Raw genomic sequence first — 24,530 nt, 5'->3', positions numbered from 1 at the left:
TGGATGGATGTAACTTCAGGCACGATTTGTGATACATCTGCTCTGCGGTGGCTTCAGTGCAGAACGCGTGTCCTGACACGTGCTCGTTCATTCTCAAGCTACTATTCCATTCCTGTAAAGTGGATCAGAACATTTCGTTGGGAGAATAGAATCTATAAATTGAGACCTCTGTGTGTGTTCTAGTAACTTTTCAATCTTTTATAAAATAATAAAAATATGACAATAAGATATGAAAGTAATATTACATACTTTTCTATAATTCTATTTCTCCCTCGTATTACGAAACTTCAAAACTAAAACTTTTTATTCTAGAAATTTATATATAAATGTATTATAATTAATAAGATAGAAATGTTTAAATGTAATTAATATGATACATATATATGTAGCTAAAAAAAAGGTTTAAAAAGAAATTTAGGTAAAATATGTTTTTATTTTTTTTTGATTACGTATAAATTATATACAATATTTTCCCTGAATCAGCAGTTGCGTATTATAATAAGAGCACTGGTGGGCATTATATACTTTTTTTAAATTAATTTAAAAGCTTATATATATATATCTTAAGATATGCTGAACAAAAATGAGATCGAGCGTTCGAGATCAACTAAGAATATTTCTGACTAGAACAAAGGAACGCAGGTGTAATACAGTACTTGAAACGTAAGAAATTCATCATTCATTAATTATCTACAATTAATCTTCAATGACAAATTCAACATTTTCCGCACTAAAACATAAAATTAAACTACTTCTAATATTAACATAGAAAAAAATTTACATAATTTTGAAATAAAAGTGGCAATCTTGCAAAATTATTGTTATTCTTGTTGATTATACCATCTTTACCATTTTTCTGATTGATGTGCAGCAAAATATGTTTATGGAGGATTAAAAGTAAAACTGAAAAAAACATCTAATCGACTTACACCGTAAGTAAAAGCGATTTGATACTCTTCTCGAATAAAATACTCTCTTATAAAGTAGATAACGATAATCATAGCACACTGTCCTTTCTTTTTACAATCACGTCAGCTCTTTGGAAAACACTTTTCAGCTTCAGTTATACTCGATTTCTTCCTCTATAGTTGAATCTTTAATTAAGTTATCCGAGAGATAATCGCATTCTTGTTTATCTCTTTAATTATTTGTAACAGCGTAGACGGAGAGATTGAGCTGAATCTACTTGAGCTGATAAAGATAATCAACGCTGAAGAAACCGGCTCGTTCAAGCCATTAGAATTTATCTGCACTTCGTCGACGTTTAAAGACACTGATACATGTTGTTGTGATGAGACATGTGATGATGAGACGGCGGCGCTAGCTGATGCTGAGGACGGTGAACCTGGTACATCCTCTGATCGTAGCAGGGTTGATATTGCATCGGCGGGCTCACGCTCTGATCACTGTAGCAATCGTATTCCTGCCATTCGGGCGCGACGAATCGCTCCTGAGGTGGATACGGGAAACCCGCGGTATGTTGCGGCCCGAGTCTCTTCTGAGCCGCCACCGCGCAACTTCCAGTTGACGAGGTGATCATGTTGCCGTTTTCGGTGATGCTGACGGTGACGTTGCCGACATTCACCGTAATCTCACCGCCGTCGGAGTTGCCGCCCAAAGTCTGCGACAGTGCCCAGATGTAGTTGTGCGCGAAACGAAGCGTCTCGATCTTCGTGAGCTTCGTATCCTCGGGAAAGGTCGGCAGGGCCATCCTCAGACGTTCCAGAGCATCGTTCAGCGTATGCATTCTGTGACGCTCGCGGTCGTTCGCCTTTATCCGCCGGTTCCTCTTCAATCTGAGCACCTATTTCCAGAATTGGGTATTGAGAGAAGGAATCAATGCCCGCACTACGAAAGTATAAGCTTTAAGTAAGCAGATAGGAACAAGTAGATAAAAACTCAGGCTGACAAGTAGATAAGAGTTGTAACTGGGCAGACTACGGATACCTCAGGAATGCTTAAAAGATATCTTGATTCTTGAATATATTTTAAATAAACTTTTAATCTTTTGTTGTTTAGGAAACTTTTGAAAAATTGTATTTAAAAATAGTAAAAACTATTTCATTATTAATGGAATCCTCTATAGAGATGAATTAAGTATTGACAGACATTGATTAATTTATATACCTGCGTAGGACTTTTGCAACGAGTATTTCGCGTTTTTTTGCGTTTCTCTTCTTTAGCAGGAGGGAATAGAGCGTCGGCTGGTACTTCGTGTTTCGGCGATTCAAAGCTAACATCGAAACCAGAATCGGAGGAACTCGAGAGTTCGTCGAAGCCTCCCTCGCTACAGAATGAGTACTCTGACGACATCGTCGTGTCTTGCTGTAAACGCAAAGCGATAAAAATTTTACCTTGATGCTTTTGTACCCATTGCGTGTAGAAGATTGTTATCATCACAACATGAGCGTTAAAAAAATAGTTTCCTTCAAAATATATATTTTTATTTAATTGTATTTTATATATATATAGTTCGTATTTCCCTTTCCAAGATTTCTAAATTAAATTATTAAATTTTTTATAATCTTTGAACAAAGCTCGATAAAAACCAGTTTTAATTTTTTTTATCGAGCTTTGTTCAGAAAATTTTGCAGAATACATTTTCACGTACCATATCAAAATCCACACTTGTGTACTTTGCCAAAAATCTTTTGGCAACTTAGAGGCGAGACAAATTTTCCGAAATAGCACACAGCACAGAGTAAAAATTGCACTCTCGGAAGGTAAGAACAAATATTAATGGAAATTCACGTAACGACGTAACGTCGATCGAAACGAGAAAATAAGAATTCACCGACGAGCGGACTAGGCGGGGTACAATTTGGTACTGTGCATGTGGCAAGGGGCTCTTAGAACATATATACCGTCCCGGGGGTATTTCGTCCCCTCCACGAACCTAGGGTCACCGTGAGGCTCTATGGGGCACCGAGAGAGTTCACCCCATAATCACCATAGAGGGGTACGTCTAGCGTTCTCCCCGCTCCTCTACTCGTGTATGCATTAGACGCGTGCCACGGCGATGTAGCCGCCTTGTTAGAAGATTAGAGGTTTTTAGGACGATTACACCACTTTGAGATTATGATATATAAACGGTGCCCGAATTTACAATCGATTCTCAAAGGCATTTTTACCGTATTTGCGTCGAAAAATTAAGATATACAATATTTAAGGAAACAAAGGTCAAAATTAACGTTTATATCCTGAAAAATTTTATAAAGAAAAATTTTAAATTTTAAAAATGTTTACAGATTATCTTTTTATTTTTAAGTCGAGAATTGTACAAAAATCTTCTTAGTAAAAATAAAAACATTTTTCCATTATTAATGCTGCAAAGAAAAGATTGTATAAATGTTGTAATGTACTATGTCTTCTACAATGTTTAGATAGTTTCGTATACCGTCTGTCTCTAAGGTACAACGGGTTAACCACAAACAGGCGTTTTCATCTTAGAAGTGAGTGCAAGGCACAAAATTCTATTTTAAGGAAATAAACAGTTTTTCGCATATATAAATAAATTATATAATTTAATTATATAGATTATTAAACCCTTATATATGAATATTTTAATACTTAATATATCTTCAATTAAATATTATATTGCGCAAGAGATAACGTGGAATATTATAAAAAAAAAATATTCTTATTACTTACAATATTTCCTCGTGAAAGTTCGTAGTCTTGTGGTTATCTAACGCTCGTGCACAATATACGGCTGAAAATAAGTTGCAGATAATCTAATAAAATCAACGGTGACCATATGTCATATACGCTAATCAGCTGATAATGTCAGATATATCACTATAGAAACCGCAGTACCGCGTTAACGGGATACTCGAGGAAGAATTTCAACGAGCAAAATTACGAAATACTGCATAAGAATCGATCGTTTTATTATAGCGATTACTTCATCATTTTTATATATATATAAATTATATCTTGATAATCTTCTCCTCGAATTCGGCCTGCGTTATCCTGTAAGAGACACACTTTATTTTATTCCTAGATTTAATTATTCATATATTAAGTCATATTCGAAAAATAATATGACGAGGATAGACAGCCATATATGCAGACAACAATCGTTACTGCGCTTATCGTGCAACCAAATGAATATTATCGTGTTGTAATGTGAAAGAAAGTGTGGAGCGTCCATTAAACGAAGACTATCAAAAAGTGTATCTCCGCGCCTTTAATACCGCAGGATATTAGTTTGTACAGGGATCAATGAAACGAAGATACGGGCACTAATCAATTTGACTTGTGCGAAGTATTAGCTGCCATCGATCAGGGTATCATCAATTTTTGATATAAAGTATTTCGGAATGACAACTTTAATACCACATTCACGGCCGGTATCAGCAAACTCCGGGATTTGATTCTCGTGATCGCGCGCGCGATTCTATAGTGAATAATATAAGACCGGCGCCTACATACACTTCGGGAACGAAAAATATCAAGAACACGTGTCGTCTGTTTACACGAGGATTCGTGTTATCGAAGGATATTCACATACATTTTGAGTGTACTGTCAATAATTTGTTCTACCGAAACAAACATATCCGCCTTCCGGTGATGATTAGATGAAATTTTTACTTCTCAAGTCTGATATTTGTGGTAAATCGCGTGCGATTTTACCAGATTGAACACATGTCACTGGGGGGGGGGGGACGATTGTAAATATTTGTTACTTATTTATACAATTCCCAAGCACGGACAGTTATATGAGGAAATTTCGAGACATTGGAAGATACTCGTCATATAAATAACAAGTATCTTCGCTAGAGTTGCGTTGAGAGGATTCTGGCCTACGAATTTTGTATTACAGTACAAAATTTCGATAGTTAAATTTTGATAGTTTATACAAAATATCTTGAAACTTTCGCATCCACATTTATTATATACAAACCAAAAACTATAGAATACATTAAAATGTCAAAATTAGCTATTATTGTTATTATTTTATAATTGTCAACGTCAATTTCTCGGATCATCGTGAAATCGCTTTTCAGACCCCCGGTTGTAATCTGATAACGAGCAGCAGTAGCACACGTGAGTTGCGCGGTTACTTTCGTCGCGCGCCGCGGGTTCTTGCGCTAAATTTCTCTTATGCCATAAAGGGAAGATGGAGCGTTTAATGCGAGAATATTACGACACCGTTCGATCAATTTGCATAATTATAATGTTCCTAAGTAATTTTCCGAACGCATCGTGTGTTTATGAACGTTGCACCTAGTAGAGGTACATCGACCGACTTAGCACAGATCTATCTTCAACGTATCTCACGCCATTCTTTCGAACGCATTGCAACGGTTCAACGTGCTATTATTTGCATAGAAAAGAAGAGGTATCATATCCATAGTCCGCTAGCTTCTTTTTTATAGACTGAGTTTAAATTAGAAATAATTGCCGATGAGCATACGAAAAATATTTATATAATATTAAAAAAAAGATATTTATTATTTTTTTTTCAGATAGGTGATAATGTGATAATAATAATTGCTTGAATTTAGAAATACAAATTACAAAGATTTGAAAATTTAATTTTTTTCAGACCATTTTAGACAATTTTTTATTTATTTATTTGTTTATTTGTTTGTTTGTTTGTTTATTTATTTGTTTAGCAATAGCCATTTATTTGTGAAGCATGTAAAATACAAAAATTTAAGATTTTTACGACAAGATAAATAGTGTCATAGAAAAACAACTTATATAATTTTTCCGAGTGTTGTAAAGATTTAACCACAACGGTTAAATCTCACCACACGGATCGGAATAAAACCACTTTCTCCTCGTGAGACTATACCACTATGTTTGGTATTATGTGCCTTTGGATGCTTGGGGGCCCCAAAGTAAGAAAAGAAATTAGACGTTCAATATTCACGAAACGATGCTTGCGCGAGTTGGCCATTGAAAATGATTTCCTATGTGGATGGCATTTATCTGATTTACTTCCCGGAGGCAATTCATCTCTTAAAAAAAAAAAAAAAAAAACGCCGTTAAATTTTTTATTGCTGACACGCTTTCTTGGAATGGTCATTATTATTTCGTGCGTCACGAGTTACTATCTTATGGAGATACAACAATCGTGACAGAATACTTAACAAAAAATCTAAAAGTATGCACGTGTGTTTGATCTTTGACGAAAATTCTTTAGAAAAAAAAAGAAAAAATTCTATTTAAAGAAAATAAAATAATTTAAGAATTTTATAATGCAATCTGGCATATATATACATGTTATATATTTTTTATAATTAAACAAAAATAGAATTTATTTTTTCCAGAAAAATATAGATTCCGCGCAAAAAGATGCTTTTATTTATGGCTTTTTCTAACACATATTTTTTCAGCAACGCTATTTGCACACCCTTTAAAGCATAGAGCCCCAAACCCTTTTCACACTTTGAAAATTCACAGCGCCGATAAAAGGTTGCCGTGAAATCGATGCCGTTGCAGACACATGTTCGATCGGCCGGCGAAAATATTGGAAATTACACGAAAGATTTGTCCCAGAGGCGTGCAGAATTGAAAATCAAATAAAAAAAGGGGCGTGTAGTACGCCGATCGCGTTCGCCCGAAACTGTCAAGCCCTCCCCAAAAAAAGGGTTCGACAGAGCGATAAAGGCGATTCGCTCTGATTGGATAATTTATCGGCGAAGTGCAATCAACGAAATCGCGCCAACTGGTTTCGCAGGTATCCGTGAAATATTTCTGCGAACTAGGGAAGAGAGAAACCTTTGTGAAACTATTTCTTCAAATTTCTTAAATGGGAATTTAGGCTGAGCAGTTATTGAATAAATAAATTATTTAATTATTATTCTTATTTTTTAGATATAAATATTGATGAACCAGTAATAATGTTTAATTGTGATGTCGGATCATTTATCCTACCACATTAAACGATTGGCATATGTATCATGCTATTATAATGATGTGAGGAAAGTTGAGTGAATTTATTATAGCACATCGTGAAGCTCATGAATAACCAGAAAGTTACGCACTGTTACGTGCAAACCACACAAATACAGTTCGAAAGTAGTTCCGCAAAGTAAATTCATGTTTTTTGTAAAATTGATCAGTTATTGGTTGTATCGACTTTATTTTATTTAGAGAAATTGAAACTGATAGAATAACATTGAGTCAAATAATGATTTACTTCAAAGACATGTCCACAGAATCAGCTGTGTCATTAGCTCATTTTTCGTTAAAATTATATCTTTACAAAAGTAATCGCACCTGAAGGCTTTAATGTACAAATGGAAAATAAATCCGTAATTTAAAAGATTCGCTTTATACGAAATCGTATCATATATAAATTACGGATTTCTTTCATTCTTATACCGAGCTATTGAATTATTTACGCTAGTTACACGAATAAAAATGAAGGCGCGATAGATCACTTTCCACTTTTTTTTCGAAAATGTTGCGACAGGGACGGTACGGCCTCTCGAAATCGCGATCTTCCGTGCGATCGGTTCGCGATCGCGATTATTGCGCGAGAGGAATCGCCATGCTGATTCGAAAGGTCTCTCGCGTGTGAGAGGCGCGCGCGGGCGCGCGCGTGAGAAGTGGGTTATCTAACTGACAACACCCTGTTCTTCATATAGTTCACGAGAGTTTTCCCATAAGTCGTAACAGGACACAAACGTCTGCAGAAACGAGTTGCAAAAACAAAAAGATGGAAATAAAGAGAAAGAAAGAGGGAGGGAGGGATTGCGTCGGGAGATGATGCTGGCAGACACGATCTCTCCCACGACGCGTTCTTTCTTCCTTGTAGTCTTATTAACGTAATTTATTATCCTACAAACGTGTCGCACGCGGACACAACGTGTTATGTATCTTCTAGATTTCTGCAGCCTCGCAAACATGAAATCCTTGCAAGATTTATTGCTAATTCCTTGCTGGATACGCGAGACATCTCTAATTAAATTTAATTATAAATTATAAACGATAAGAACTGTGTAATTGTGTAATGTATGATTGACATATAACCGAGCTTGAAATTAATAAGTTAATTTAATGACGGATGACTATAATCTATAATTATGTATAATGCTGTGAAGATTATAGTATATTTTCCAATATTTTTTAATAAAAACATATTATACCAATTTTTAATTGTTATTTTTTTTTATGAATTGCATTTTTCATCAATCGACAATCAGCTAACTCAATTATAGAAATCAAAACATAGATTCTTGAGACCGAACGTCAAGGCAATTGTCCGTTCACCAGAGTGGCGATTTCGACAGCATGCTATGGAAGCCGAGGCGCGTGCACCGCGATTGGAAACCCAGAATCCGGTCCGCCCGATCCCCGACAAACTTGGATAGGTCTTGATCACCGTGTTGTCCCGTTTTTATAGAGAGGAAAACAATCTCCGTCCGACTTTAGATGCTGGCATGATACTCTATCGAAGGTGGAGTCGCGCTTGCCGCACAACCTTTGCTAACTGTACAAATCCCCTTCCCCGTATGCTCGCCGTAGCGAGGTCGTCCTCCTCTTACCTGACTGATTTTCTATACCTATCTCTCGGTTCCTCTCTCGTCGTTCTTATTCCCCTTTCACGCTACGATTCACGGATACCCCTTTTCCGCGTCCTTTTTATCCCCACCGAGCGAAAGAGCGAGAAAGGAAGAAGAGGGAGTGGAAGGGGAGAGGAGGGAGGGGGAGGGGGAGAGAGAGAGAGAGAGAGAGAGAGAGAGAGAGAGAGAGAGAAGTGGAAGAACGGGTGAAGAGAACGGAGAGGGACGAAGCACATCAAGCCTTCGGCATTTTAACGTTGCTCTTTTACAGCCTGTACACGTTAAACGTTCGCCTTAAGAAAGATTGAGAGAGAAAGAGACCTTTTGAACTATCTCTCTGATGAGATGGACGAGAACGAGGAACTTGAAGATAAACTTAGCCGCAGCTTACACTGCATCTAGATACCATCTTTAAAATGCTATTTAATTACTGACATAAATTGTGTTATTTTTTTTTGTAATCTGTTTGAATTTTACAAAAACTAGCTTGTTCAAAGTATACTTGAAAAAATTGAAAATTGTATCTTTGATAATATGTATAATGAAGAAATATAATACTTCAATAATTTTTAAATAGTATACATATTACCGTTAAATGTACTTCTATGTTAATATTATAAATTAGGTACTATAATATTATAATGCTTTTAATAATCTTTATTTTAAGTGGCAACATCTTGTTGATTGGATATTAAAGTTCAAGCGGCTCTTAAAACTTGAGATTATAAAGAGATTCTTAAAGAAGATAATTGTTTAATTTTTATGGATACAAACACACTTCATTGAATGAAAAAAATTTACTTTCTCTCTTTAAAGCATAATTATTGACATGCATTTCTTTATCGCAATGTTTGTATGACTATAAACGATAAGATTAATTTTATTTTTTAACGTGATTATACTTGATAAAAAAAAAATAACTTTTATAATGTACCTGAAGATTAATCAAGGAGCTGCATTCAAAGGTTACAACACCTTCAAGATTGCTTCTAGCAAACAAAATGTCAGGAAAACTGATGACGCAATTCCGTTCTCATCATCGATTCGTTTCTTATTATAGTCCCAATCTTCTGTCATTTTTCATTAAAAATGTCAAATCATATGTTATTAGAGATGAGTCATTACAATTTATTATATAAACAGCACAAAAATTTTCGACTAATGATTTAACTTGCTTATTCAAGAAATTAACAAAAGATTGAAGGAGCATTTTTTCTTTCTTGTTTTGCATCATTAAATCTTTGCCGCAAAAATTTGCTATTGTAATACCTATATTACAGAAAATTTCATTTATTTTGCATATAAATTGTTATAAAATATAGAGAAATAAAAATTAACTATATATTACGAAAACTGAAATTTTTATCCAATTTAATCGTAGAAAAATCGTTTTGCACAAACTATTAAATTTGTTTAGACTAAACGCAATCTTTAGATTTGCTACCGAAGGTCGAATCAAACTGATTTCGAGAACTGTCACTCTGAGTAACAATGGGAGAAAAAAGGCTCGCACCTCAGGTCGTCGTCGTCTTCGGTCGAGCTTTACCGAGTACAGACTATAGGCTCTCCTTACTCCGAGGGGGACGCGCGGCTTCTCTTTCTCTTTCTCTCTTTTTCTCTCTCCATACCTTCCATTCCCGTGGTGGAGGCCGCATACCTCCTTAGGATGCAGTATAGACCTGTCCATTGGCTGGCAGACACCGGTTGGTTCTCTTTTCGGTCCGGAACGACGCCGACGTTCAATGATACCGAGAGAGTAGAAGAGACACTTTCTCGCGCCTCTGTTCGTCCTTTTATTTTATTTATAGTTACTTCTCCGCAGGTGTGTCATGCGGATTCGGCGCGATTTCGCGAATACGTTTAAGTGAACATAGAACGAATGGTGCGCGGGAATATAGCACGTGCGGTGTCGTGACACGATGAGGTGATAAACCGTGTTGTGCAGAGCGCGGTATATTGGAGCGACTTTGGAAGGTAAGTCGTGTGAGCTTATAGAGAAGTGTGAGATGAACTTCTTGATTTCGTGACACGTGTTAATTGCCAAAAACGTCGACCTGGGTACTTACTTTTGATGTGAAGAGACTGATCAAATAACGGTGAGTCCTTTGTGGAGGTGATAACGACCGATCAGTTTCGATTTCCGTGAACTCGACAGGTGTCTGAGAATACTGCCAATATTGAAGATTTGCTCGTCCTGAAACAATAAAATATGAGTTAGATGGCTGCTGATGTATTTCTTGTTTTAATTGCTGATTGAAAGAATTCTTATTGTCTCCATCACTGGAGAAACGTTTCACTAGGATTTTATATCTTTATACTCTTTGCAAAAGACACAGGAATTTTTAGAATTTATCAAATCTTCTTAAATCATCCTTGAAATAAAGCTAATGAGCTATTTACTTTTTAATTCTTTGTATCATATAATAAGAATTGTGTATGCAGTTTATGATTTGTTCGTGAGTATGAGATCTGCTCGCTCCTTTCGGATTACTGGAAATTCGAGTGACTTGTATGTGGTTTTCCGTTTCTGTTCTGTTTCTAGTTTGTGTTTGCGCGTCACTCTTTTCGTAATTATTATTCTCAGTTAAATACATTAGAGAGTACTATTTACAATTTCTAAATTCATTGCACATTGATGAAATAATATAACAGAAAAAGAGGGATCCCCAAATTAGACACTGGACCTGAATACGATTGCAAATCGACGCTCATGCAAATCGAGGAATCGGGGTCGGCGATTGAGGATGTCGTCTCGTTTCTCGACGATTTCTTGGTGCAACGGTATAATCGTGCTTCTCCTTTTGGGTACCTGCAGAACGGTGATACATCGACGGCACTGAAACCTGTATCGGTTATCTGGTTTTAATAATATCTATATGTTATGACATATACAAAGTCAATAAAACAACTTCAAATAATATATCGAAAAATAGAGAAAAGAATTTGGATATTTATATGTTAAATATTTTACACAATATGTGTGTTATATTATAACTTATCGCGATGTTATATATAATATATTAAATTAATTCGCGCTGTGTTAGAATTTTTGAGAATTGATTGATGCATTGTCAAAAATTCCAACATATTGCTACGGATAATTGACTAAGTCTAGCGAGGCCACGTAAGTCTTCGATCAAATTCTTATTGTCCTTTTCGTCAGTCGTCGCGGAGAATCCAGTTCCGGCAGTGAGTTTGCGGTCTGGCGAAGTTCTGGATTCAAGGAACCAATGTCAAGTTCGAGGAACAGGAAAAGCCGTGGGCGCGAATTTTTCGACGGCAATTTTCTTGCGCGCGTGCTGCGTGACTTCCGTCAATTAAGGGGACAAATGATTCCATCAGGGATTGTCGGAATTTCCAGTAACCCGAAAGAAGCGAACAGTCTTACATTCGCGAACAAATCATAAACCGTATACGCGAAATTCTCATATAATACGAAGAATTAAAAAATAAGTGGTTTACTAGCTTATTTTAAGGATCATTTTACGAGTGTTTAAAAAATTCAAAAAATTTTCGTGTCCTTTACGAAGCGTGCTGATGAAAGTGAAGATCTGCAGGAAAAGATGCGCACACCAGAATATTCCTTTTCTTCGTCATTCATCCTGGCATCACTTGGTCACGCAGTGTCAGGATTCCAACCGCGTAACGTAACGGAGACCAGAGGAAGAGGGGTGTAACGGTTTTTTTCTTTCTCTCTTGCTCTTTCCTTGCTTATGGCTTCCTCTTTCGTTTGTTCCTGCTATTTGTCCCACTTGCGCTCTTCTTTCCCCCGTTTCCCCCACTTCCCCTTTCCTTAGATTTAGCCATCTATTTTTAAAATTATTTTTAGAATAGATCCGATAAGCTTGAATCTCATCACCTACATAATTTTAATTAATTCCTGTTATTGTTTACCTCCAAGAAAATAAAGATGATAGAAAGTTTTGCGGTAAATTAAACTCACTTCTACGATTTGCAGAAAGTTGTACAGATTTCTAAGTAATAAATTAAAATATTTACTAATTACAAAAAATATAAAATTGTACTCTTTTTTTTTTATTAATGTCTAGCATTACTTTAACAAAAACGTAAATTATCTATAAGTTATCAACATTTTTTTATTTGCTAAAGAAATGTTATTTAAATCTTTGGTCAATTGAAAAAAAATTGCAGATAAGAATGTATATGCACATTCTCTATAACGAAAGAATATTCAATTTGATATATTATAAAGATTTGTAGAAATTATTTCCAGAATCAATGATTAATATATGACACACGTTATTCGCAGAAATCAGCATCTTATTTATTAAATGTCCAAGAAATTTATTCGCGCTGAGTAATCAACTTGTAAGATGTAAAACATTAATTACATTTGAAATTGATTTATACCGCTTTATTATAGTAAAAAATGCTATTAATATAAGAGAATAAGAATTATTATAGACAAACTAAGGAATTATTTTATATTATCTGCATGTGCAAAAACAATAATAACAAATTTGCTTGTTATAAAAATAAAATTGCAGTAGTTGTAAAACCACAATAATTAAACATAGAATAGCGATGAGTCCGTGGCGATCTTTCGCAAGCGTTAATTTCCAAACAGTTTCGTTGCATGGGAGTTTGCACTTGACTCCTTTCTCGTCTGCACAGCTGCGACCGCAGTCATCATTCAATCTTTCGGTATCATTTTATACTTGGCTTGCAGTAACAGTCGCTTCTGTTTAAGGTTCTCCGTACGTGTCGCAATCCGCTCGGTAAAGCGTCGATACGCACGCGGTTATCGTCACGGTTTTCGCACCTCGCAGTTTTCCGCATTACTCCAAGTACACGAAGTCGGAGAAACCGAGTTCGTTTCGAGATAATGCGCTCTCGTTAACGTGTGCATCATTCAATGTTCGTGTTAAATAAGAGTTGCGAAATCATAATAGCGGCTTTCAATTATGGATTAGTTATTAGTTGCATAAAGAATCTTGTTTAAACTTTGAAATTTTTATAACAAATAAACCCTACAGATTCAATATTATTAAATTCATTTTTCTTTCTTTCTCTTTCTTTCTCTTTCTTTTGTATATAGTATATAAGTACATTTATCTTATTTTAAGTATTCAGAACATGAAACTAAGTATTAATGTTTCAAGTTTCAAGTTTTATAGATTTCGTTGAAAGGATAAATTTGCTTCATTGTCCGCGAATCTGCATTGACTCACGTTCAACAATTAAGAGTAATTGTTCTATACGTAGTGAAATCTCGCTTTCAGTGTATGGTAATTACAGGCCTCTACTTTCATTGCGCATTCACAGTCGAGTGCTTGATTCTCAATTCTGTTCGTTTATAAAAACTAAAGGAAGACAAGAGACTGAAGAAAATTGCATTTTATCTAATCACGGTGGTACAAAGGAACAATGATGAAAACTAAGATTTAATACGTACGGTGCCTTAGCCAGCATTATGACGTAATGTAACGTTACCAAATAGAGCTCAAGTTATAACGATCATACGATCATAGGAAAGAAATATTTGAAGAAGTTTTAAAGAAATTTTTAGCCTAAAAAATATCTAGTTATCTAAAATAATTATTATGTAAAACTTAAATCCGTATTAATATACTAGCAGCTTCAGAAATTCCACGGCATACACACGAGCACGTATTATTCGCATTTATCAACCATCGTCTTCGTATCCTTAGAGAGCATTGCTTCTCGTCTTATTACTAACTCGCTCGTGCGCGTTCGTTCGCGTGTCGCACTTATCTTCGCTGCAGGAGATTGCATCTTGCATCGCGCGTAACACGCGCTTCCTTCTAGCCGGCGCGGCGTGTAAATATGGATTTCGCATTCGAGAGCTGTTCTTAAGATGTACGAAAAGAAGGGGGTAGCGTCAAGTATGTACGGCAACCGTAAATTTTTCTCCTCCGACCGATTGATAATTACATCTTCCGGGGCTGCGAGACGCGATTCTCGATGCTGGCCGCGGCTAGCAGAACGCGGAAGTCGAGGTCGCTCTGCACGCACCAAGGCGTCGAGGAAATGCAGGGCCATTACCCTACGCTGTGTGTCACTGTTGCTCTTGCCGACATCATTCCTTTCAGTGCCTAGTAATACGGTAACGCAAGGCGTCGTATTTGCCCACGCGATATCAAGGGTAGGACGCGACTGATGTCTCGCTGGGAACGTAGCGTGGGAGTAGTAGTTAAGAAAGCGAGCACAATTTTTTACGACGGTCAATGATAATCTGCTAATGTAAATTCTAAATTTGCAAATTTGCATTTCTAAATTCTAAATTAGCCGTTTTCGTTATTAAAAAGAAATGTTTAAGCCTATGTAAAATTTAGATATTTATATAAAAATTTATATTAGATATATGTACAATAATGTTGGTGTGATACATTATTATACACTTTTTCGAAGTTAAAGTCTTCTTCTCGTATCATAAGATATAAAATCTCTCACTACAAAACAAATTTTTCTTGTAACATAAATTTTCTTATTAGAAGATGAATTAGGCCCTTGAAGCAGACCCTATTTTTTCCCCTATAAAAATAGCTTTCTTCGAACTCGCACGACAGATTTCTTCATGCAAACTATGAAAAGAAAAAACGTCACGCATTTCTGCCGTTCGATTCTCCCTGCGATTCGATTTGGTCACGTCGTCGAGCCATTCTCACATATAGATCGGCTTCTGCGAACTCCTGAAATGGAATCTGATTTCTAACGGCATTTCACTCGGCGGAAAACGCAATTTCGACGAGCCGACCGACTGCGATTGCGGAGGTTGTCGGTAGTACCGGTCGCGGATCGCCTGCACGCCAAACTTCTCTCTCCCGCACAACGACTTAAGAAGAATGTAGTAGTAGACGGCAGATAGTCGCATTTAAGTGGAGGCTAAAAGCGCGAATCTTGTATCCTACTCACGCGATAGCTGTTTCCTATCCGCACGCTCGTTTGCATGCGTCGATCGTAACTTTTCGAATAATGGTTCGACGAACTTGGGCACGACAATCCTGCAGGCTTTAATGATAATTTTCGATAGCAGATTTTTCTGCCTAGATAATTGTAATTTAATTCTCTTTCGGAGATAGGCGTTAATTTTATTTATTGTCATTTAAATAAGAATAAAATTAATTGTATGAGTTATGTCTCCAAGATTTATATTTAAATAATAAGCCATATTTTTTTTATTTTCTATTATTATGTTTAATTTTTAAATTAAATTTGATTAACTTTAATTGGTTTATTTTATTGTTTTGCTTTTTGTCGCTATGACTGACTTTAAAGCACACAAATCAATCGCAGGTGACGATGTGGGCGATTTTTTTGCTGTTGGTCTCCACGTGGTCTTCGTCATGGGGTCAAGTGATAAACAGGGCGCCCCACTTCATTCAAGGTGGAGACATGGCCAGGTTGGCTGTGTCAGAGGGTGCACCACCCGGTGCTCCCGTTTATACTCTCCGGGGGGAGGATCCTGAAGAATCCAGATTGCATTACTCTATCAGCGGCGAATACTTCACCGTGAACAGGGAGACTGGAGTAGTGACCCTGAGGAAAGCCTTAGACAGAGAAGTGCAAGACCTCATCGAAGTCATTATTAGCATAACAGGTAAAATGATATGGCTATAATCTATTACATAACAAAATCATCACACATTAATATATAGCTAAATTTCTACAGACAATCCTTACAAAATTAAATTTGAAAAACTTGCTCTATATTTTTTATGTATCATGATATTAGATGTCTTCATATATAAGTATTGCTGTGTATCGAATGAAATATAACAAAGTTATTTTATCGAGTCACAGTAAGAGAAAAATTGATTGAATTTATTGAGAATAAATTTGCTCGTTCCAGATGAAGGTGTCGCCGGGTCGGAACCTAATACGGTGTCTCTTCGTCGCGAAATAGCGGTGCTCGACGAAAACGATAATCCACCGGTTTATCACGGCCGGCCGTATGCAGCGAGAGTGCCGGAAAGTGCGCACGTGGGTGACCTGTTACTTCCTTCGGGCACGATCATGATCACGGATCGCGACGGTGGTGTGAACGCCGATGTTCACGTGCAATGCGTCTCGGCGTCGCGCGACGACGACGTCTGCGAGGTCTTCAACGTCTCCACGGAGAAGGTAACTAATTTGTGATTATTATATAGTAAAATTAAATTAAGAAAATTTTAATTGTTCAAATTAAATTAAGCATAAATATAAATATGTTTAAAATATACATATGTATTATTTTTTTTTAATTAATGGAAAATGATTGAGATTATTGCGGTTTGTTTCAGCTCGCTGAAGGGAAATACGACGTGCAAATCACGTTAGCGAAACCGTTAGATTATGAGAGGAGAAATTCATATTTGATTAATTTGCTGGCTGTCGACGGAGCCAATGATCCGTCGAAGAGGTTGCAGGCCAGAGCGACCGTTGCCGTTGATGTCCTCGATGTTCAGGTAAGTAGGTCTTGATCATCACTAAGATAACTGTATACAAAGTCGGCGTGACGGTAGTTCTATATTGGATAATAACATCGTTTACGCGATAAAATTAGTAGGAAATCATCAACCTGTTATTCAATCTCTGCTTGTCAGCGCGAACGCTATCAAGTGAAGACACATCTCGGTCACGAGTAACGCACAGGGGTCATTCACGTTAAAGTAACGAGATTATCGCAATTTTATTTCTCTATCTCATATTCCTCGCACTACTACATACTTGGTATATTTTATTTTTAGATACTAATTTTAAATTTAATCTCATTTTTTATTAAGTTAAGTTTAATTGTAGAAATCTTGATTAATAGAGACGAATATTAACTTATAATAGCAAAAAAATTGCGAGACTCGTTATCTCAGTGATTACAATTTAATTTACGTAAACGCATCACAATTGTTCAACTTTTAATGATAAAAGTAATATTAATTTAAATCAGCAAAGTGTAGGCCTTATAAAATCAACAGAAACAGATAAGAAAGTAATTTTTTGTAAAAGAGCTATAATGTAAACAGCGAAATGAACTTTTGCACAAATTTCTCTCTTAGGATCAGCCACCTATCTTCCTGAATGCGCCTTACAGCGCGGCGCTTCCGGAAAACACAGCAGCTAGTCACACGGTTTTGATAGTACGAGCACGTGACGGTGACACCGGTCAATCGAGAAATCTGTTGCTGACGCTGGAGGACGACGACACGGGCCACTTCGATCTCGAGATGTCCCGTGACGGTGATGTCACGGTTGGCAGACTGGTCACGACCAACATGTCTCTCGATCGCGAGGATCCCAGGATCCTGCAGAACGGCGGTATTTACACCTTCCAAGTTAGAGCCACCGAGCTGATCAACAATGAAATACCAGCCGACACCGCGACGTCGATCGTCACAATCGTCGTCACAGACGTGGACGACCTCGTGCCTACTTTCAACGAGGATTATTTTAGCATCAAGATCTCCGAGGATATTGGAAAGGACACTCCTTTACCAGGTCGTTGAGCTTGCTAAAAATCGTGTTCCTTCTGTAAAGTTAAATAAATCAGTGTTTTCACATCATTATAATTTGATATATTTCTCTCTAATTTGTTTCAACGATTAAAGGATAATTTTATTATATATTCTTTACTCTCTTTTAAGTATAAAACAGATATAAGTGTTGATTATTTATTAAAATGATAGAAGTAAAATTTGGGATTTTCTTTATTTCGCGTTTCTCTACTTACCGTTTTTGTTTCCTCTTCGGGGAGATCCTCGTGTTTGACGACATCATGATTAAGCAGGTTTGAATATGATTGTAAGCGATGGCGACGTGGGCGACAATGCCAAGTATTTCCTGGCGTTGCGAGATGTGCCGCGATACCCTGGAATCAGCAAAGCATTCATTGTTAGTCCCGAAGAGGCTCAGGGTCGAGTACCGGTAGTGATCAAGGCTAAGGATGTCAATGTTCTCGATTACGATGTTGACGATCCTGCAAAGAGAGAAATTGAGTTTGACGTCATCGCGACTGTAGCGAGCGAAGTGGTTGGTTCTCAATAATATTTAAAATTAAAAATATCATTATACATAGCTTAATTATATCGCTTAAAGAATTTGTGATTAATTTTTATAATAAGACAATTAGACATCATTTAAATAACTTCGAAATGTATATCATTTTGTATATTTTTACGTAAAATAGAAATAATCAGTTGTTTTATAGAAAAATTCCTTCTTGCCAATATGGTTTTTATAGAGAAAATCATTGTTTTGTAGGTAGCCACTTGCAGAGTGCACATCCAGCTATTAGACGCCAACGATCACAGCCCCGAATTCTCTCGGTCGGTGTACAAACTGTTGGTCCCGGAAGACGCGGAACCCGGAACTCGTTTCGGTGACGTTTATGCAAAGGACTACGACAGCGGTTCTTTCGGCAAATTAACGTACACTCTGCGTGGTTTCGGCGCGGACAAATTCAAGACCGATTCGCAGATGGGCGGGATATTCGTGGCGAACAAATTGGACTACGAAGCGCAGAAGTCTTATTCCTTGACGATGGAGGCGACGGACGGCGGTGGTCGAGTGTCCGCCGTTAATATTCTTATTGAACTCGACGACGTTAATGACAACGAGCCGAAGTTTGAACAGCCGGAGTATTCTAGGACCGTTCGCGAAGGTGCTACCAGCTTTGATCCGCAAATGTTCGTCAGGGCGACCGACGTTGACGGACCTATGCAGGGCAATGGGAAAGTCGTGTATTCGATTAGCCGGCATAATAGTATGACAGATGACGTCTTCAAGGTTCGTCGTTAAAATGCTTTTACATCTTTTTATAGGGATGCATTTTTTTAACGTTTGTTTTTAAATATGAATTTTACAGATTAATCCGGACTCAGGCGAGGTAACTATGTCGAAACCGGTTCGTTCTGGCGACACTGAAAGGGGCATTTACGAATTGACGATTCGCGCGACTGATACCGGTACACCGCCATTATATTCCGAGGCGAAGCTTTTCGTTCGCGTCGGTGTTCCCGGAAACCAGAAGCCTATCTTCCGAGGAAACTACAAGTCGAACTTGCCAGGTCCTAATGCTTATCGTGCGAGGCTCTTGGAAAACGCATCTCCCGGAACGGAAGTCATTCGAGTAATCGCTAACGATCCCGACGGAAGAGATAATTTGCTGCAGTATTATATCGCGTCCGGTTCCAAGGATAACTTCGTTATCGATTCCAGGTGCAATATAAAGTCCACTAGATAACTGAAATGTAATATGTTAGAGAATTTAGAGCCGTTCTCTTATTAATTTTTTTCTGACCTGTTTTTATTATGATTATTTTATTTCGCTATTTTAACTCGCAAGATTTAATAGTCATGATACAATAGGATAAAGATCGATACCAGCAAAGTTAATAAGAGCGGCTGATTACAGTTCTGGCATCATAACTGTCTCACCTGACGCTCGCTTGGATCTGGAGACTGGCGGTGAAAAATACGAGGTGATTGTGTACGCCGTTGATTCAGGTACACCTGTCAGAGAGACTGCCACCACTACCGTCACCGTGAACATCATAGATGTAAATAATAAACCGCCGACATTCAATGAATCAACGTGCACCGTTCATGTTTCGGAACGCGCAGCCATCGGTACGTTTGCTATAATAAACAATTACCTATTAAAAATTAACTTTATATCAAACGAGTCATTTTTAGAATTAAAATTGAAGATCCTAGATTTTCTATACTTAGCTATTATTAAATACTTTCAGACGGTTTTATTTCCGATGCATTAACTACTTGTCGGTAAATTATTGTTGCTTATGAAGAATTTCTTATGAACAGGTGAAATTGTATTGAGGGCGGTAGCAAATGATCCCGACGCAGACGCATATTTGGAGTATTCTCTGGTAGAACCGATACGGGCTGTCGACAAGACCGGCGTAGCCTTGAAGAGCACTGCCTCTTACGATTACAAAACGGCGTTTCGAATAAATTCCACGACCGGTGTAATAACTGTTAACCGAATGCTAGATTATCAAGTGGCCGCTGTCATAATACTTACGGTGCAGGCGAAGGATTTGAATGCCGTCGTCGACAAGGATGAACAGATAGCCAAGGTGGAGGTGATAATTTACATACAAGCTTACAGCGATGACAATCCGACGTTCGCCAATTCCGGGTGGTCACCAAATAATCCGACGATAAAAATCACAGTTCCGGAAGAACAACCCTTGGGTACGACATTGTTAATGTTGTCGGCGAAAGAGCCGACGACAGGATATTCGGTTCAAAGGTTCGAATTGGTGAGAGAGGACGATGACGAAGGCTACGTTAATGTGGGTGTTCAGAGCGGTAACGTGGTGCTAAGCAAGAGGCTGGATTACGAAGTGCTGAATCAGAAGGTAATTGTTATTTTAAAACTACATGGTTTAAATACAGATAATAAATGTTGAGACTAAAAATTGTGTAATAAAAAATTCGAAAAATCTACAATAAAATTTTAGCAAGATTATTAATGTATGTTTTAAGATGTAAAATTTTGCTCCTACTTTCAGTTTATTCGCTTTAAAGTACGAGCGCTTGCCAGAGATTACGATATAACGCGAAAGATGTCGGAGGCCAACGTAATCGTCGAAGTTCACGATATCAACGACAACAGTCCCGTGTTTGGACAAAAGGATTACAAGATCTCTGTATTGGAGTCAGCTAAACCTTCGAAAATCGTGTTGAATGTGCAGGCATTGGATATGGATAGCTCTAAAACTGAACAAGAAGTCCAAAGAGGATATGGTGAAGTGAGGTACTCTTTAACAGGCGAGAACGCCAATCTTTTTGAAGTGGATCCCATAATGGGCAACATCCAGGTAAAACTTCCCTAGTGATCTCTAACAATGTTCTAAGTTAAATTTTAGAACTCAAAGAATAAAAAAATATCTGAAAGATTCTATTTCTTCAGAGCTAATCTAAATTTTAAACGTTAAATCTAAAGGATATCTAAAAAATACTCCAATTTTTTAAACTATGTCTTCCTACATAATTTTTATAGTTTTTAAAATGAGATAAATAATGAAAGAAATAATTTATAGATCGCCGCAAACACGACTCTCGACAGGGAGAGACAATCGGTGTTGCGTTTTTATGTCGTGGCATCAGACATGCCCCAAGGTGGAGCCGAGCAACGAAGTAGTCGAGCCTTGGTGACGATCGATGTCCTCGATGTTAATGATAACGCTCCTAGCTTCGAACAGGAATCTTACACCGCGGTGATTCCGGAGAACGCACCGGTGGGAATCAGCGTGGTGAACACCACGGCTACCGATCCGGACGAAGGTGAAGGCGGGACGATCCACTTCGAGATCATCGATGAAGGCGAAGCTAATGGTAGGGTCAAAGTTAGTCACAAACATAGATATAAAAAATGTCACATGATTTGAAATTAAAATTATTTTATAAGTTTAAGAATATTTCTTTCTATTTTTATGTATAAAGAGAAATATTAAGCAATATGAAACATTTTAAGACATAAAAAAAAATAAAAAGTAATTTGTACATTTGTGACAATAAATTGTTAGAATATTGATTGTGTATTTGACTACTCTTTCAGGATTATTTAAAATAAATCATACAACGGGCGAAATTTGCTCGGCACGAGCATTGACGGGCAAAGGCAGGACCGAGCCATACAATATGCGAGTGCGAGCACAAGACGGCGGCGAGCCAACTCTGTACTCGGACGTGAGCCTTACCCTGTACATCGGCGATGTGGTGAGCAACGACGGCGTACCTCTATTTATCAGACCAACATTGGAGGAGGTAGCCTACATCGCGGAGAACTCCACCGTTGGTAGTCCCGTGTTCCAAGTGGTGGCGTCCGATCCCGACGACCCAAATTTGCCGAACGGCAGAATTACCTTCCGTTTCTTGGAGGACGGTAATTTTGGCAAGGATGCGAGCGCCTTCAGAATTAACAGCGACACCGGCTTGATCAGCACGCGAAAGTTACTCGATCGAGAAACCAAAGACAGCTATACGTTGATCTTGGTAGCGCAGGATCTCGGCGAGCCGCCTCAACAGGCGACCAGGGTGCTCCAGGTGATCGTGAACGACATCGACGATCACAAACCGCACTTCAAACGCAACCTGGATAGCCCGCCGATTGAGCTGAACGTCCTGGAAGAAGAGCCGGTGGGTTCCAAAGTCGGCGTGATCGAAGCGGTCGATGAAGATATCGGTGAGAACGGAATGATCGGCTATGAAATCGTGTATGGGAACGAGGCGGGGTTGTTCGTGGTGGAACGCCTGGAAAATAATTCCGCGATCATCAAATCGAATGGTCGTCTTGATCGGGAAACCGCCGAGTTTCATTTATTGACCGTGAAGTGTTTTAAATACTCTCCCAAAAAGTCAGACACAGTACCGAAACCGTACAATAGACAGGACCCATCGGAGAGGCAGGTACTCGTCAGGGTCCTGGACATCGACGACAATAAACCGCGTTTCAAGAAGGACAACGTGACTCTGGGGGTTCGCTTGAACGTGCCAATCGACACCAGCTTAATCACCCTAGAGGCCTATGATGCCGACTCCAGCGCGTTGTCCATCAATTACAACATGAGCAAGGTGTCTTTCACGTCTCTGGTTGATCCCTCCATGTCACAGAAGGAAATACCGTCGCAATTGTCATTGAATGCGCGCACTGGCGAGCTCAGGACGACGGGTTCCATGGCGGGATACGCGGACGGCTTTATGGAAATGATTGTATCGGCGAACAACTCGGTGACGCCGGGAGGCGAGACTTATATTACTGTGAGGATCTTCCTGTTGCGCGACCGCGACATGCTGAAGTTCGTGTTCTCGAAGCCGCCGGTCGAAGTCAGGAAGACGTTGGAGGACTTCGAAAGAGCGGTTCAACAGGCTCTTTCGCTGCCGATCAGTGTCAATGTCTACGACACGCAGTTTTACTCAAAGGAGGATAACTCCCTGGACTTTTCTTCGACCAGTTCGTGCTTCCAGATGGTCGGCAAGGAGTCCTACGACCTGGACGAGATGCGATCGTTGCTGACTGACCCGAGAAATAAAGAACTGAAGAAAGTGTATAAGACATATCATGTAGAGAAAGTGCAGCATTGTGCAGCCGTGGTAGCCCGCGCTGATGCCTCTATGACGCAGATATGGGTCTTGGCCATCGCGGTCCTCGTCGGAATCGCTACCATAGTCTCCAGCTGTACATTGTGTTGCATGCATGCCAGGTAACTCTCCTTTTCTCTTTCTCTTTCTTTCTCTCTGTCAATCTATCAATTATTTATTACAAAAGTTAGTAGTTTATATATATATATATATATATATATATATAATAACAGCAAAATTCTTTAAAAGTATAAGCTTTATATTATTATTTTATTTTTTACAGTATACTTAATGTGATGTGTTTTTTATTACTTTATTAATTTTTAATATCTATATTTTCTCCTAATATTGCAAACTATATTTTTTCTTCAGGTATAAAAGACAAGTGAAACATGCGCGTTTGCGCGATCAACCGCGACCACCTCTCAGTTACGTGTCTTCCGGACCAGCTATGGTCAGTTCTGGATCTCATACAACGTTGGGTCCTGGCACGATGGTCACGCTGGGCCCACATGAGGGTCCGTACGAATGGGGCGCCGATACGACGCTTTACCATCCGAGTACGCTGGGTTCGAGAACGTAGAGAAGCGTTAGGAAGAAAAAAAATCGATGGTGCTATACTCGCAAATGTAAAAAGTATTTGTACGATTGTAAGACACACACATGTAATGAAGCACATGATTTGTAAAATTTTACGATGTGTTATCCTTAAGTAACTTTAAGATTAGACTAATAGCATATATATTATAATTATACAAACATAGTATAAGTACAATGTACAACTGTAAACTTTAGACGAATTTAGAGTTGTATATTTTACTTGTACTATGCTTGTGATATTGTTAAGAAGCTTCAAGTGCGTTCTCTGTTGTAATATAATGTAAGACAAAATAAAGTTGTACATTTTATAGCCGACAATATATACATTTTCAAATTTGTATA

General features: G+C 38.0%; 2 protein-coding genes across 4 annotated transcripts; one reads left to right on the top strand and one right to left on the bottom strand.

The window, feature by feature from the left end:
* Positions 1 to 477: 477 nt before the first annotated feature.
* On the bottom strand, positions 478 to 10,671 carry Tap (basic helix-loop-helix neural transcription factor TAP). Its single transcript, XM_077411321.1, has 3 exons — positions 10,589 to 10,671; positions 2,128 to 2,325; positions 478 to 1,804 (listed from the first exon to the last, which is right to left on the bottom strand). Exons 2-3 carry the CDS (start codon positions 2,311 to 2,313, stop codon positions 1,265 to 1,267), a joined length of 726 nt encoding a protein of 241 aa, XP_077267447.1. The 5' UTR covers positions 2,314 to 2,325; positions 10,589 to 10,671; the 3' UTR covers positions 478 to 1,264.
* On the top strand, positions 10,186 to 24,530 carry Cad74a (cadherin 74A). 3 transcript variants are annotated; one of them, XM_077411308.1, is made up of 15 exons: positions 10,186 to 10,496; positions 12,080 to 12,195; positions 15,801 to 16,104; positions 16,357 to 16,628; positions 16,787 to 16,951; positions 17,540 to 17,978; positions 18,268 to 18,509; positions 18,741 to 19,265; positions 19,345 to 19,697; positions 19,894 to 20,108; positions 20,304 to 20,863; positions 21,017 to 21,325; positions 21,548 to 21,842; positions 22,066 to 23,710; positions 23,961 to 24,530. In XM_077411308.1, the coding sequence occupies exons 3-15, from the start codon at positions 15,807 to 15,809 to the stop codon at positions 24,169 to 24,171; spliced, it is 5,529 nt and encodes a 1,842-aa protein (XP_077267434.1). In that variant the 5' UTR covers positions 10,186 to 10,496; positions 12,080 to 12,195; positions 15,801 to 15,806; the 3' UTR covers positions 24,172 to 24,530. The 3 variants fall into 3 exon arrangements, with proteins under 3 accessions (XP_077267434.1, XP_077267425.1, XP_077267417.1); XM_077411299.1 differs by having other exon boundaries at positions 12,053 to 12,195; XM_077411291.1 differs by lacking the exon at positions 12,080 to 12,195.

The sequence above is a fragment of the Temnothorax americanus genome, unplaced genomic scaffold, assembly GCF_048541705.1.
Source record: "Temnothorax americanus isolate GAGA-0224 unplaced genomic scaffold, ASM4854170v1 Scaffold10, whole genome shotgun sequence".
NCBI lineage: Eukaryota > Metazoa > Arthropoda > Insecta > Hymenoptera > Formicidae > Temnothorax > Temnothorax americanus.
Note: the sequence above shows the minus strand (reverse complement) of the source record. Positions and strands in the feature narration are given on the sequence as shown.

Bases quoted from the DNA above. Each gene is read 5' to 3' on its own strand.
- Cad74a (XM_077411291.1), top strand. From the start codon at position 15,807: ATGTGGGCGATTTTTTTGCTGTTGGTCTCCACGTGGTCTTCGTCATGG. The intron at 18,510-18,740 runs GTTGGTTCTCAA...ATTGTTTTGTAG, and splicing joins CGACTGTAGCGAGCGAAGTG to GTAGCCACTTGCAGAGTGCA. The intron at 20,109-20,303 runs GTACGTTTGCTA...TCTTATGAACAG, and splicing joins TTCGGAACGCGCAGCCATCG to GTGAAATTGTATTGAGGGCG.
- Tap (XM_077411321.1), bottom strand. From the start codon at position 2,313: ATGTCGTCAGAGTACTCATTCTGTAGCGAGGGAGGCTTCGACGAACTC. The intron at 1,805-2,127 runs GTATATAAATTA...TTCTGGAAATAG, and splicing joins GTTGCAAAAGTCCTACGCAG to GTGCTCAGATTGAAGAGGAA.